This window comes from Heliangelus exortis, chromosome 3, assembly GCF_036169615.1.
Source record: "Heliangelus exortis chromosome 3, bHelExo1.hap1, whole genome shotgun sequence".
Lineage (NCBI taxonomy): Eukaryota > Metazoa > Chordata > Aves > Apodiformes > Trochilidae > Heliangelus > Heliangelus exortis.
In genome coordinates, this window is record NC_092424.1 from 85,961,621 (window position 1) to 85,976,411 (window position 14,791).

Consider the following 14,791-nt stretch of genomic DNA (forward strand, 5'->3'; position numbering starts at 1 on the left):
CAAAGCAAGGGGCTGTGTGCTGCTTACTGAGGTTAACCCACACCATCTCCTGTATTCACGGCACAGACTGACTCGCTACTTTCCCCTGTTGCATGCTGTCTTCCCTCACTTCCTCTGCAGGTTAAACAGACCAGACTGAGCAGACTTTCATGCTGCACTATACAGCCCTCTTACCTACAAGAGAGCCTATCTGCTCACCCATAAACACTGACATATTACAGTTCTCAGGGACAGGAACAGCCTCCCATGAAAATGCAATTCCATTCTTGGATGATCTTCAAGTTTTACTGTTACAATATTACTAATCTTCAGAGCAGCACTTGGAGGTCCTCAGGGTTTTAAGGTGAGAAAAGCCCGTGAGAATAACAAGCTGAAGAAGCCAGACAGAATCAAGCCTTTCCCCCTCTTTCAGCTTCAGTGCAATGGACAAATTCTTCCCACAAATTCCCAGGGCTTGCACACCAGCCTAGCTACAGCCCAATACAGTACTCTCCCAAAATCTCAGCAAACTTCTCAGACCTTGGAATGCTTCAATACCCATCCTCGTAGCTGGATTTGGGCCAGTCCATAAAATGCAAGGTCTGTGTGCTCTGCAATATACAACACCTTTCTTTAAAGATACATCTAGTGTATTTCCTCAATCAGTGAATAAAAAACCCAAAACATTTTAAGTGGGAATGGACTTCCTGAGGTCATTTAGGCTGCCATGATGCTCCAATCAGATGTAATGGAACAAAGCTGCTCAGGGCTTTGTTTCATCTTAAACACCTCTAAGGCATTTTCCACCATCACTCTGAGGAAAACTTGGTCCAGTATTTGATCACTTCATGGTTTAAAAAAAGAATTTCTTTACATTTCACCAGAACAGATCATGCCACACAATGCAGAAATGTGGTTTGCATTCTTCTAAAGGGATCCCCTCCTGTATCTATGGCAGTCTCCTCTCATATTAACTAAATTACATATAACTCAAATTAACACAGATAAGCATTCTAGTATGACAGACAATCAACACTCAAGACACCATACCTTGTTTTATCGGCTACATATGACTGGGGGAAAAAAAATTTAAAAAAAAGTTACCTTGAAATATATGTTTTTCACAGCTGTTTTAACTAGATTTGTGTTACACAACAAAAGGACTTGTTATCCATTTTTTAAAAAGTTATATTTCCAAAGTGATTGCTACCTTCTGTAGTCAAAAGAAAGTAAGTAGTTGCAGCTGTAAAATATTCTTCCACAAAATACCATTTTCTTCAGCAGTCATGAAGATAAATTGAACAGAATACTAAAGAGCTCAACTGCATTTAGTCTGGAATGCAGAATTTTCAGTAAGTATTCAGAGAACTTTGCAGGATTCTTGAACAAGTGATCTTGAATCTGCTGTATTTTTTTCAAGTATATAAAACCAAACACTTGACATAATTTTTTTGCTGTATAAACATATTTTTGGAGTAAGCTTTCTAAAGAGGAGCTCCATAAAATCCGAATTCCATGGAAACTGTACTGAAAACAAGTGGAAAGGGTCATTTAGCATCACCTTTTTCACAATATGCTTGCTATGACCTGCAGAACATCCAGAAGAGTGAACCAAGACTCCACAATCTTTATTAAGGGAAATGATGGTTACTTTTTAATTAAAACACACATGAAACCTTCAAATTGTATGGGGGGGGGGGGGGGGGAAGACGGGGTGGCCTTGGCTGGTCGCCACATGCCCACCAAGGGGGAGGAGTATGAAAAAGCTTAGATTAAAATAATAAAAAGACTATGAGAAAAAGCAAAAGAATCATTCTCTACTTCCTATCAGCAGACAATGTCCACTTCCTGGCAAACGGGGCCTCAGTACACATAAAATTTGCTCTGGAAGACAAACAATTTAAAAATGAATGCTCCCATTTATACCACCACCACCACCACCACCACCACCACCACCACCCCTTTTGTTTGTCTAGGTTTTAGTTTTGTTTGGGATTTTTTTGTTTTCAATGTTTTTATTACTGAGCACACCATCATGTGGTATGGAATATCCTTTTGGACAGTTTGGGTCAGCTGTCCTGGTTACCTCCCCTCCCAAATTCTTACCCACTCCCAACTTAATGGCCTTAGGGGGGAGGCTGGAGACAGCCTTGATGCTGCACAAGCACTTCTCAGCAAGCACCAAAACACTGCACTGTTATCAACACCATTCTAGCTACAAACATAAAACACAGCATTATTAAGGGCTTCTATGGGGAAAGTTAAAGTTAAATCCATCCCAGCCAGACATCCCAGTAGTCCACTTAAAGCTGAGAATATCCCACCTAGGTACCACTGGACAATGAGAATAAAGACAAAAAAGCCTACACTCAACACATTATTGGCACATCTCTGGTCTAACTGCTGCTTGGGAGTAGAGTTCAAATGCACAAGCACATTTCCTGTAAAGGGTGAACATTTGTAAAGGGTGTACATTTGGCATTTGACATGCTCGAAGGGATTTTTACCATCTACAGTTAACAAGAAACTGAACAAACATCCCACAGGTACGTATCCCAACGAAAAAAAAAAAGTCACAGAATAATTAGGCTAGGAAGGGACCTTCAAGTTCATCAAGATCCCTAAGTGGACAGAGACACCTCCCACTAGGCCAGGTTGCACAAGGCTTCATCCAACCTGGCCTTGATCACTTCCAGGGAAGGAGCAGTCCCTACACTTAAAAGCATCATTACTGATCAATATGCTGTTTGTTCCTAGAAATTTTTATGGATGACAAATTTAAGCCCAAAAGACCTGAGCACATATTACAAGGACCATATTTAAAATGACCACTCAGTGCCACTGCCATGTTTTGAATCCACCCTCAAGTTCAGCTGCATTCAAGAATTGTTAGGTCACATACAATGAAATCACTTCCATATTCTTTTGCAGAAATTCCCAAGACTACTAATCCTACTAATGAAGTCCTATACTATGAACCTTATCAATTTGCATTCAAGCACTTCAGTAAAATTGTATACAGATCCTTGTTCCCTCCTCCCTAAAAAGAAGGTAGCACACAGAAACAGCATGGCAATTGAATGCCAAGCACTGAGTATCATATTCCTTTCTTCATTCATGCAAGAGAGACAGTTCCCTACTTCTCATATAAATACCCATTTTCTTATACAAAATTATAGCCAGGCATAGCTTTGAGAAACAAAAGTGCTCTTCTACCAAATCACAGCTGCAAAGTTAGTTGCTTGGCAACACTGCCTGGAAGAATCACATATTGCTGTCCATAGCTCCATTCTGACAGGGACTGAGCTACCATCTCTGCATCTCTGTCCTCCAGGATCTATGGAAAGTAAATATCTCTTTGAGAGAGAGAGGGTGCAGCTGACAATCTAGGCTTACTGAGACAGGTAGCACGTTGATCTGTGCAGTTGTCACTTTGTCTTATTAAAATGTTACCATCTCCATAAGCTACAAAATTAGTGCCCCCTGTGTCTATTATCTATCAGACTGGTAGCATTGGGATGTTCCCTGAACCTCCAAGTTCTTCCTCCTCTTCAGACAGTGACTGTGGAACCCAAAAGCATCTGGCTCCTCTGGTTGGAAGAACACAGATCTCCTCATAAGCATTTCGAGTAAGCTAGAAAGAAAGCAGAAACTCAAGTTGTCTTTATTGGGTCAAATTTCACAGCACCAAGTGGGAAGTCCTTGACAGTATTTACTGAAACATGCAAGGTACTCACCTACTGGGAAGCAACAAGTGGTAAAGAAGAAAGAGGAGAGACTAAATAAAGGTTAGCATAATACCATATAATTATACTGTAAAGAGATTAATATGAGATAGGTATCCCTCCAAATCTAAGTTTGCCAGGTTTGTGTGAATGGCTTCACACAAAAGCCAAGCTCTCAAACATTAATCAGATAATGGGTCAGAACAGAAGGAAAACAAATTTGTAGTAGTTTCTGTTTTGCCTCAGTCTTCCAAGGGGACAAGTTTTTCAGTCAGAATACAATACAGAGTTCCAACAAGCAGTTTGAAGATCCAGGGACATTTCTGACACCAGAATCTCTAGTTCTAAGTAACTTTCTACCAGCTCTAGGAGTCAGCTTAAGTTGTGAGGATATTCTTCTAGCTTGACCTAAAACAGCATTTTAGTTACATACAAAGACACCAGTGACCTTTCTACAGAACCTCTCAATCCCTAGTTCCTACAGATACCTAGTTTTGGTCCTTTTTACCTCTGGATGCACAAAACACAGGAAAATTTATTTCAAGCCAAGCCAAGAGTCTACTACAGTCTGTATTTACTGCTGTTAAATCACCTTTCTCTCATAAAGGACCATAACTTTAACCAAGAACCTACTTTTAGTCTAGGTAGGCAGATGCTTGCACTAGGGGCAAGGGGAAAAAGCAAAACTTATATGGTACCAGCTTCTAAATGAGGCAACAGCTGAATTGGATCTGCAGTAGCTGACACTCGAAGGGATTCCTAGAGATCACCTGGTCCAATCCAACTCAGAGAGGAGCAAACTACAGCAGCTTGCTTAGGATTGTTCCCAGTCAAGTTTAGTTATCTTCAGGGATGGAGACTTCACAGCCTCTCTGCATAATCTGCTCCAATGTTCAAACTCTCCTAGAGTAACAAGAGTCTCCTCTCACGTTTTAATGGGATTTCCTTTGCTTCAATTTGTGTTCACTGCCACTTGGCCTCATCACTGGATACTACAGTCAAGTCTGCCACTGTTATCTTTGTTCTCTGTCACCAGGTATTTATTGATAAGATCTCCCCAGTAACCTTTTCTCCTCCAGGGTAAACAATCCCAGCCCTCTAAGCCTCTCTTATGTCAAACATACTAACCTCCTTGTCTTAGTGCCCCTTTGATGGCCATGCTCCCGTCTCTGTTTCTCCTGTAATGTGGAGCCCAGAACTGGACACAGCACTACAGATGCTGTTTTGTCCGTGCTGACAAAAGGAGAATGAATACTTACTTCCCTCTTGCCTCTGATGATGTTCTTCCTGAAATTCAGTCCAAGATGATGTTGGCCACCTTTGTGGCAAAGGTACATCACAGGTGCATGACCTCTTTGGGATCTACATGACACCCAGCAGCTCTTCTGTATCCCTAGCCCCCTCTTCCTAGGGGCAGGGCTTCACATTTCCCTTTGTTGAATTTCACTCTCTTCCTGTTGGCCCATTTCTTCAGTCTGTCAATTTGTCTGCTCCCAGTAGCAGCACACCCATCTGGTTTATTAACCACTACTCCCAGTTTTGAATCCCCTCAAGCTTGCCAAGGGTGTAGTCTGTCCTATCACACAGGTTGTAAATGAGTGCTGCCATCAGTATCAGGCCCTGAGGTACACCAACGTTACAGATAAGTTTGACCAACTGTATTCTTCTCTCTGAATAGTCTTGTTTAGCACTAGCAGCTAAAGTAGCCAAAACCTTAGGCTGCAAGAGCTGACCAAGAGTAAACTTTTTGATAAAACTAATGCTGCTAACACCAAACTGGCTGAATACAGCAGATTCAAGTGGAATGAATAAAGATAAGAACCAAGGAAAAAAACTGCAAGAGAGGTGGTGAAAACTGTTAAGAAATCAAGAGAACCACCAACCAGAATTAAGTGATTGGATTTGGGGATTGAGTGCTGGGTGTTAGAGGTTGAGAGGCATAATCTGGGGCAGGGGTCCCTCTCTGAAGGCAGTCAGCTTGAGCTGTAACCTGAGCTAAATTAACATCTGACTGTCCCCTGAGTAATGCCTGATAATTGCCTCTCTCAAATCCTATAGAAAGCATGGATTAAAGAGGGAGCCACCATTCCAGGGAAGGTACCTCCCTGAAAGTCTGCTTATCACATACATGTATCTCATTGCTTTCTCTGTACTGTTGGCAAAGACTTCTTAGGGCTCCAGTACTGCTGTGTTTTCTTCACATCATTCAGACCAAAGAGAGCAGATTCACAAAAAGGCAGTTTCAGTTCCACAAAACAAGATACAGGAATAAAGCAAAGGTCAACAACTGATACTAAGGACATCCTGCAGTGGCATCTTTTCCATGTCACTATGGGATGACAGAACCATAGCTTAGATACTGTCAGGAGACACACCAGCAGCTCCTAATGAAACAGTGTCTTATCAATACTAATGATACTATCAATACTAATTTTTCCGAAACTTCCCCACCTTTATGGTCCATGCAAAAAAACCATCTTAAAATTCCAAGGCATATACTTCTAAATGCAGGGCAGCAAACCGAAGGATTTCTGCATCTCTGTGATCTGCACCTCAGAATAAAAATTCACAGTGTAGTGAAAAAAAAAAAACCCAAACAAGTCCCATAGATATTTTTATTTGTAGTCACAGAAAAAATTCAGGTTGAAAGGAATCTTCACAGGCCATCTAGCCTCTGGAGTAATGCTAACTTCAAAGCCACACCATGCCACTTCAGATCTCATCCAAACAAGTTCAGCTAAGTCCTGGAAAACAAAGACTGCACCCACAAATAACATTTTAAGGGCTTTGGTAAAAATCCTTCAGGCTGTGCACACAGTTTCAACAGCAGGAATGTGTATTTACAAACAATCCCAATCTATTACAAGCTAAACAAGTTTCCTGCAACTTATTCCAGAGTATTTTTTGCACTACTGAGAGTCAAGAGATGGAAAGAAATCCTTTCCCTACAGGCAAGAAAAAAACACCACTAGAATGACCCAATCATGCAAAACTCTGTCTACTTAAAAGTTTTAAACTAAAGCTGTCTCACTCCTACAAGCAGGAGAGGTATCTTCTAAAGAACTCTTTTCTCAGGTGTGAGTTAATTACAGCTCTCAGGGCCACAACAGCAGCTATTTCCTAAAGCATTCCCATCTCAGGCAACCAGTGTCAGCAACAGATAAAAGGGTATATAAAACAAAACAGAGCACTGGAGTAGTTTAATAGCATGGAATCAGGAAAAAAAAAATCCTGATGAGTGTCAGGAGAGACTGAAGGGAATTTCTGATCCCTAGAGTTCTTTGAAGGCATTACCTTTTCACAGAGGCCAGAAAAATAACAGTGTAAGTACCAGATGATCACTAGTGTTTCTAATTATACCATTCCTTACTATTATTTGAGGTCAAGATGTATCATTCCAGTTGCTAAGCAAGACCTACTGTTGTAGGTAGCAGGTAGCTAAACACCCCACAACCACTCACTTAGGTGCCCCCTTCCCCACTCCTCAGTAGATGGGGGACAGAACGCTGGGGGGGGGGGGGGGGGGGGGAAAAAAAGAGAAGTAAAACTCCTGGGTAGAGATAGACAGTTTAGTAGGATGGATAGGGAAGGGAAAACAATAACAACAATTATGATAAAGGATTCACAAAATAAATGATGCCCAATGGAACTGCTCATCACCCACTGATGATGCCCAGCCAGTTCTTGTACAGCCACCACCACTGCCCTCCCAGCCAACTCACGCCAGTTTTTATTGTTCAGGATGACATCACATGGTATGGAATATCCCCAGTCACAGCTGTCACAGCTGTGACCCCTCCCAGCCTCTTGTGCAACCCCAGCCTCCTCCCTGGCAGGTAAGTAAGAAAAGCTGAGAAGTCCTTCAGAGTAAGCACTGCTTGGCAACAAACACCCATGTGTTAGCAACATAATTCTCATCCTAAATAAAAAACGCAGTCTTACGGCAGCTACTAGGAAGAAATGTAACTCCCTCCCCCAGCTCAAAAACCAGGACACCCACCCTGAATCAGAGTGGTTTGTCTTCATTACTCCTACTGGAAGGATACTGTGGAGCCCCACTGGACAGCTAGAAGACTCCAGGTGTTTTTATCTGTTGATTCATATTCTAGTCTGTTCTGTTTGTATGACCTTTACCAACCTGACCTCCCAGAACAACCTGGGAATAGAATTACATGGAGAAGTACTAGCAATTTCTTGATCCAAGTAACCTTTAGTTACATCTTACATTTGCAGCTACATTCACTGGTACAAGATATCCACAGAGCAGTAAGCAGCAACTCGTTGGTAATCACTGTGTTCAAACTTAGTACAGGGCAAGAAGTTGCACTCATGTGTGGAACTGGCCTCCAGTGTAATCCAACTCCATTCCACCTCTCCTAGGTCTCATTTTGGTAGTTCCTCCACCTTAGGAGGAGGACAGGAAAGGTCTTCACCTGGAAAGTAATCAGCCAGTGCCTTGTCATACAGAAAGCTTATACTGACCCAAAGCATTCTTAAACTGACAGCCAGGGGAAAAAGCTGAAGCCTTGAAAAGGCTGAAGGCAAGAGACACCCATTTGCTTTAGGTTCATTCTGGAGGAAGACATGACTGTATATTTTCATATATAGTGTAAGATTAAGGCAGTGAGAAGACCAGCAAACAAAACAAGCAAGTATCAAAAGCAGCTTCACAAAAAATAAGGCTGATACACAGTTAATCTTCCAGTCACAGAAGAGAGCACATGCAAAACATAACTGTCTACAAAAAAACCCAAGTCTGAACAGCTCTAAACACATCTGGAATATTCCATATTTATTTTGCTAATTTGCCCATTCCAGTTTTTTTCTTCCCCACTGCTAAGAGAATTTGGTTTGAGATTGGCAAGTTGGTAGGAAAATTAAAGTTAGGTTAACTTGAAGCCAAAATTGTAATAACTAGTTCTGGCTCCCAAAATTTTGGTACTGCAATCCTTCCTGTTCAGTCTCTCCCTGCCACTCTTCAGCCATAGAAGACCAAGTCCTCAGTCACATACAGATATCCAAAGATTGTACAATACCACTACAAATACTGAAATGCATTTTCATTAATATCCTAACAAAATGAAAGTGATTTTAATCTAGTTGAACAAGCAACAGTGTCAATGCGACATTCTGTACTAGGATTCTGGTGAGATCATACCTGGTAGTGCTTGAACACTGTTTAAATTAATCAAGTAAACATTAAAAAACAAAACAACAAAAAATCCCAAACAAGCAAACAGAAAAACCACACCAAAAAAACCCTCACGCAACCAAGTCAACAGAACACCTCCTCTAATACAGAAATTTTATTCACCTTTTCTGAAAGCCCAACACATCTGCAATTGCCTATACAGAGGTCTGCAAGCTTTCAATTATGCTATTTTACCTTTGCTACTGTAAAGTTCCCAAGCAACTGACAACTCAGGTAATTGCCTTCTTTACAGGGAGACAAATTTACAAGCAGATTTCAGTAATCAATCAATTTGTAACAAAGCCAACATCCAAATGCAAGCATAACAAACAGAAAAGGTAGGTTAGAGACCACTCACACAGGATTTAAATCTACATCTTTTGTTGAAACAATGATTGAAACACCATTTGGAGTCTTATAAATGACATTTTTGGAAATGGTCACAACACACTAAGACTAATTTCCTTCAGTTTACTTTACAGGCCTACTTATTGCTAATCCTCTGATACTGGTGAGTATGCCTCTTTCTAAGAAAAAGCACCTCCTTGTGCTTCACACTTTTCAGCTTCCAAGTATTTGATTCAGTATTGTTTAATATCAGTGCCCAAATAATACCAGCTTTGCTGCCAAGCAATAACACATGCCCAGGAGTCTTCTGGCATGTCATGACTATGTACAAGGTACATAGAAACAGAAAACTGTAGCCCCTGTAGTCAAAGCACTGCTGACAGAAGTTAGCAGGTTTCGATTTTGGCTCCATTTAACAGATCTCCCAAGAGGTGCTATTACTTAGAGACTCTAGTATCATCACTGGAACAATATTCAAAACTCATTTAAACTCTCTCTACAGAGAAATGAAAAAAAAAATAATCACATGCTTTACAACAGCTTTCAGCATACAGACAAGACAGATGGACAGATCTACAGCTACTTCTGTCTCCTAGAATATTCCAAATCCTGCTAGCTTTACCTAGTTATACACACAAAAGGAGAACAAAGGAAGTCTGGGTGCTTGTATCTTTCAAAAATTCAGGATGACTTAAGTTACTACCAACATGGTTATGTCCTACAAATAGAAGAAACAGTAGTATAAATACTTCCCAGTAGTTTAACACTGGGAAGACATCTACTGCCTTATGTAGATGACTGTTCAGATAGGGATGAGTAGTTGGAATACAGACAAGAACTGTCTTGTCAAATGTTATCCCAACCTTCTCCCTCTTTCAAAAATCTGTGATTGCAAAGACAGTTCCAGAACCTTTGATTTTTAGGCTTCTTACCAAAATAGATATCATCTAGTTCTCCCAGTAGCTGTTAAGACTTACAGTTTGAATGTGACATATGATGACTGTTATGGCCCTACAGCAGGTAGTTTCCAACACATTTGAGCGGTGACAGTCAGATTCATAGCAGCTATTTCAACAGGCAAAAACCAAATACAGAATAAAAAGCACTTCCAGAAACTGTTGCCAGAGTCAGCAACCCTCATTATTGCATAATGCTTACTCTGGCAGATGTGTCCTCAGCTGTACTCTCCCCCTCCCAAAAGACTTCCAGAACAAAGCTGTCCAATCTATCTGCACACCTTGTACTTGAAAAAGTAAGCCAAAAACCAAAGGACAGGTTTCTTCTTGATAAAGACTATGATTAATGATAACAAGATTATTTTGATTACTTTAAGGAAGACCAAGAGGTAGCTTTTCAAATTCTTGCACAGAGCAAGCATACAATAGTACAGGAAAGGTGCATGTTTGAAATTTCAGACACAAGCAATGTAAATGCTGGTCATATGCTGAGAGCAAGGAGAGCTTATTCAGTAATACGGGAGTTAGTAGTTGGAACAATAGTAAATTTTGTTAATCATCTTTTTGAGATGAGAAGTAAAAGCCAGGAGAGAAGCCTTAATGACATGAAGGCAGAGTTCAACTGTGGCACCGTGATAGGTATGATGAAAACAATTAGCAACAAAAATGCAAAATGGACCACATTAAGTTGTTGAGGGTCATAAAGGATATTTAAGATTTTACGAAACCTAACTGCCTAAGAATTCTCAGGGCCTCAAGACTAGCAGCTAAAACAGATACACAAGTGCAGTCTGCAAGATTTCAACATCCCTTGGATGTGACTATCTGAAGAGATGCCCGAGGTAAATGTAATACCTAAGATTTAAGGCAGACTATAACAGAAGGGGAAGGAATTAGTGATGACAGCCTCTTAGCTTCAAGTAGAAACCCATGCTGAATTTGGGTTGATGCCAGCTATCTGAAAGACCATACTGAAAATGGCTTTAAGTATTGCCAAAATAAGACCCAAGATACAACTGCAACTCAGTTAACACAATGAGTATTAAATCACACATTTTGTTAGTCACAAAGATAATGTTGCCCAACAATTAGGTACAGGAAGAAAGCAAGAAACACAACTCGGGGAATCCTACTGAAACAAAACAAAATCAACTACCCCCCAGCCCCCCACACCCCTCCCAAAAAACAAAGAAAAAACAACCAACCCAAAACCAAACCAACCTAAAACAGGAACAGCATGCATTTTGAACTAGGCTGACATCACAGAAGTCCTAAATATTTTGTCATGTTCATGTCTGCAGAATCCAGGATGAAGAGAATCCACAGTGGAATGGGCAATAGGGAATTTCAGACTGCAGTGTCAAGCACATCCAGAGATGAAAGGGATGCTGTTAGTGATTCAAGAGGTGAAGAAGACTGTCACAGTCCAGGGAGACAGCCCACAGACTCTGGTAAGCTAATTGTGCCATGTTAAAAACTGCTGCCTCAGACATCTCTGCATACCAGGAATAGCAGAACTACAACTTTGCCAGACACAAGCAAGCATTCATTAGCATTCAACCACCATGGATTAAGTGTGAAACATACTAGGAAAAAACAGATGGCTGTAACTGAAAGAAGTATCTTTCACTTCTCTTCTTTGGGGAAGCAAGTTTGAACAAAGGCTGACAGGACAAGGAAGAGCGAAACCTGGTACTGCGTGCTCACAGCAAGCTTAATTTTCAACCAGAGACTCACTCATGTTTTTCTTCTGAGCCACTCGTCTTCTGGAAGTATACAGAAATTTAGACTTCAGGCATCTCAGTATTGTTCACACAGCTTGTCTTCCTAGAAGGAAACTTCCTAAATGTAAGAAAAGAAATCTGTACAGTGTCCATGTACGAATATCTCTCAGTCAAGTGCCTCTAGAACAGCTGTAACTAAAGAAAGTTTCATACCACAGCGTCCCCTTCAACTATAAGAAAACTACACAGTTAACAAGAGGAGTGCAGGTAAAGGCTGATGGCACTTACGAAGGTTATAAGATACAAGATTTAAATTAAGAATAACCCCAACAGGATAAGATACATACAAATTTAAATAATAATTAAAATTAGAAAAAATTAATCCCCTCAGCATTGTAAGCTCATGTTGCATCACACAGTATTTTCATGTCAGCTTTCCTGATGGGCAGGGTGAAAGAATGACATGACCGGGGCAAAGCAAAAGAGGAGACCAGGAAGCCTTCAGATTTTATTAAGGCAGGTATATAAAATAATTTCTAGAACGATGAAAACTGAATTACAAGTACTAGCAGAAGACAACTTGATCAAGAGATTGGCAGGTCCTCCAGAACCTCAAGAGAAAAATTACTAACTCAGGATACATCAAAACTTGAATTTAAGAAAGCAAGCTTTTGTGACAAGAGAAAAATGAAAGGAACAAAGAAAAGAGTGGTGGATAAAGATACTCAACAGAATAAATATAAGAAGGAAGAAGCTAGAAGTGTAGTTATTGGTGAACCGAAGGGGAAAAAGATACCAAGGACTACAGAGCCTTACAAATGATACTTTGACCAGGTGATGGTTAGGAAGAGGGCATTCAGAAGACAGGACAAAAATTAGTTGGAGAATTCTACACTTCTTGATCTTGATCAAACCGGGTCCAAGGCCTGCATTATAGAACAACACTCAAATGTGATTCCATCAGCAAGCAACTCAGAGCAGCATTGAGCACAGAAATCTGAAGTGCCAATAATGTACAAAACAAGCATGATTTTTCCAGAAAACAACTGGCTATGGCAAGTCTCTTACATGGTAACAGAGAGCTTAGGGGAACGAATAGTTGTGCTAGAAAATGGTTAAGAGTTACTTGCAAAATCGTAATGATCTATGATCTCTGGTATAACCCATATTACATACTTCTTTGGGTTATATATGAGGAAAACGGTCTTATTTTTGTAGTAGCATGCATGGATTATAAAGGAAAATTACAGTGGCATTCACAGTTGCTCAAACTAGTTTACCATACTTAACCTCCACTTGAGGTGGAAGAGGACTGAGCAAAGCAGCTCTAGAGCTAAACATATGCTGTGAACACCTGGTAATTAGCCAGGAAGTATTATACTTAATAACTTGCTCTGCAATCATCTTATTTAGAGTAACATCTTAATAAATCCTCTCCAGATGAAAGACAGATGTGCTACATTTTTCCATTTCAAAGCCACAGGACTCAAAGTAAACACAAATGCAAGTATACATCTACTTTTGCATGGAACAAAACTATTAGACTAAAGAGAGGCAAGATCTGTCGGCAACATAGCCTTTCAAATCTCATTCATCATTCCTCTGTGACATGGTTAACCAAGCACAAGCACCCAGGTTCAAAGAGCCTGGCATTCGTAAGCCTGAGTCAACTTTAAAGCGCATTCATTGCTTCAGACACTCAACCTACACCTCATCCGGCACCTATCCCCAGCATCGGCCACTGTCATCCCCAAGGCCCAGGGACACAGCCCTGATCGATACTTGGCTGCACTGTAAGAGGACGCGGCGGTGAAACTTCAGGAAAGGGCTAGGCCAGTCACTGCACAAAGCCTCAGCCGGGCGGGTTCCTGACTTTCGGATACGGCAGCTACCAGCCGGATAGAGAACCGCAAATCGGTTCACAGGGAAATTAAAGGCTATCTGCCTTCCATCAGCGTTCTCCCCAGGTCGCACAGACTCCTGCTGCCGCCTCTGCACCGTGTCGGGAGGGGGCCGGTCGCCGCGGACGGGAGGACGGCCCCGCCGGAGCCTCGCCGCCCCTGCGGACGTGGAGCGGGGCGGGGTGGCGGGGCAGCGGCCCTGCCTCGGCCACGCTGACGATCCCCGCCTTCAGGAGACCCTGCCGCGCCGGGCTCGGGAGGACACAGGCAAGGCCCATGGGCAGCGCCTCACCTGGGCTGGGCCGGGCCGGCTGACAGACCGCGTCCCCCGCCCCCAGCGCCCGCCCGCCTGCCCCAGCGTACCCTTGGCCTCACAGTCCGCGCAGTACTTGTTGTCTTCCTCCCGCAGCAGCTTAGCCAGGATGGCCTGGTGCTGCTCATTCTGCTTCTGCGCCTTCTCCCGGCAGGATCGGGTGGCCATGACGGCTGCTGCGGCGGCGGCTGTTGCTGGTGGCGGCGGCGATGGGGAGCGGGAGAGGTCCCGGGGCGGCACCGCTGGGGACGCGGCCGCTCCTGCCCTGGCGCAGCCACGGGAACCCGGCTGCCGCGAGTGCCGACTTCCTCAACCGGATCTACTTACGCTCTCAGACGCATCCGCCCCCCGCGCGCGCACACGCCCACCCTCGGCCTCCCCAGCCCTGCGTCGGAGGTGAAAAAAAACAGTCCTGCGGTTTCCAGTGCCGCGCGGACACGTGGCCCTCCCTCGCCGAGCGCTCCAAACAGCGGCGGTGGCGGCGACCCTCGGGCCGGGTCCGTTTTGGCTTGGAAAGGGCACGGAGGAGACACCTGCGAGGCAGGGTCACTTCGCGAGCACGAACGGTATCCATCCGCCGGCAGGTGACCCCGCCCCCCCAGGTAGCGCCCGGGGGGTGGGCGGGGCTCGGCGCGAGCCGCCACACCTGTGCGG

At 42.8% G+C, this 14,791-nt stretch overlaps 1 protein-coding gene across 7 annotated transcripts in view; it reads right to left on the reverse strand.

Moving 5' to 3' along the window:
• The window catches only part of SMAP1 (small ArfGAP 1), an 80,856-nt gene extending 66,382 nt beyond the window's left edge, over positions 1–14,474 (reverse strand). For 4 of the 7 annotated variants that reach the window (XM_071741589.1, XM_071741587.1, XM_071741586.1 and 1 more), the window contains exon 1: positions 14,188–14,462. In XM_071741589.1, coding sequence (XP_071597690.1) covers positions 14,188–14,305 — 118 coding nt within the window. In that variant the 5' untranslated portion in view covers positions 14,306–14,462. Of the gene's footprint in view, positions 1–10,220; positions 10,252–11,906; positions 12,042–14,187 lie in introns of those variants that run through there. The other 3 variants (XM_071741590.1, XM_071741583.1, XM_071741588.1) reach the window with 3 other exon arrangements.
• Between the last annotated feature and the right edge of the window lie 317 nt (positions 14,475–14,791).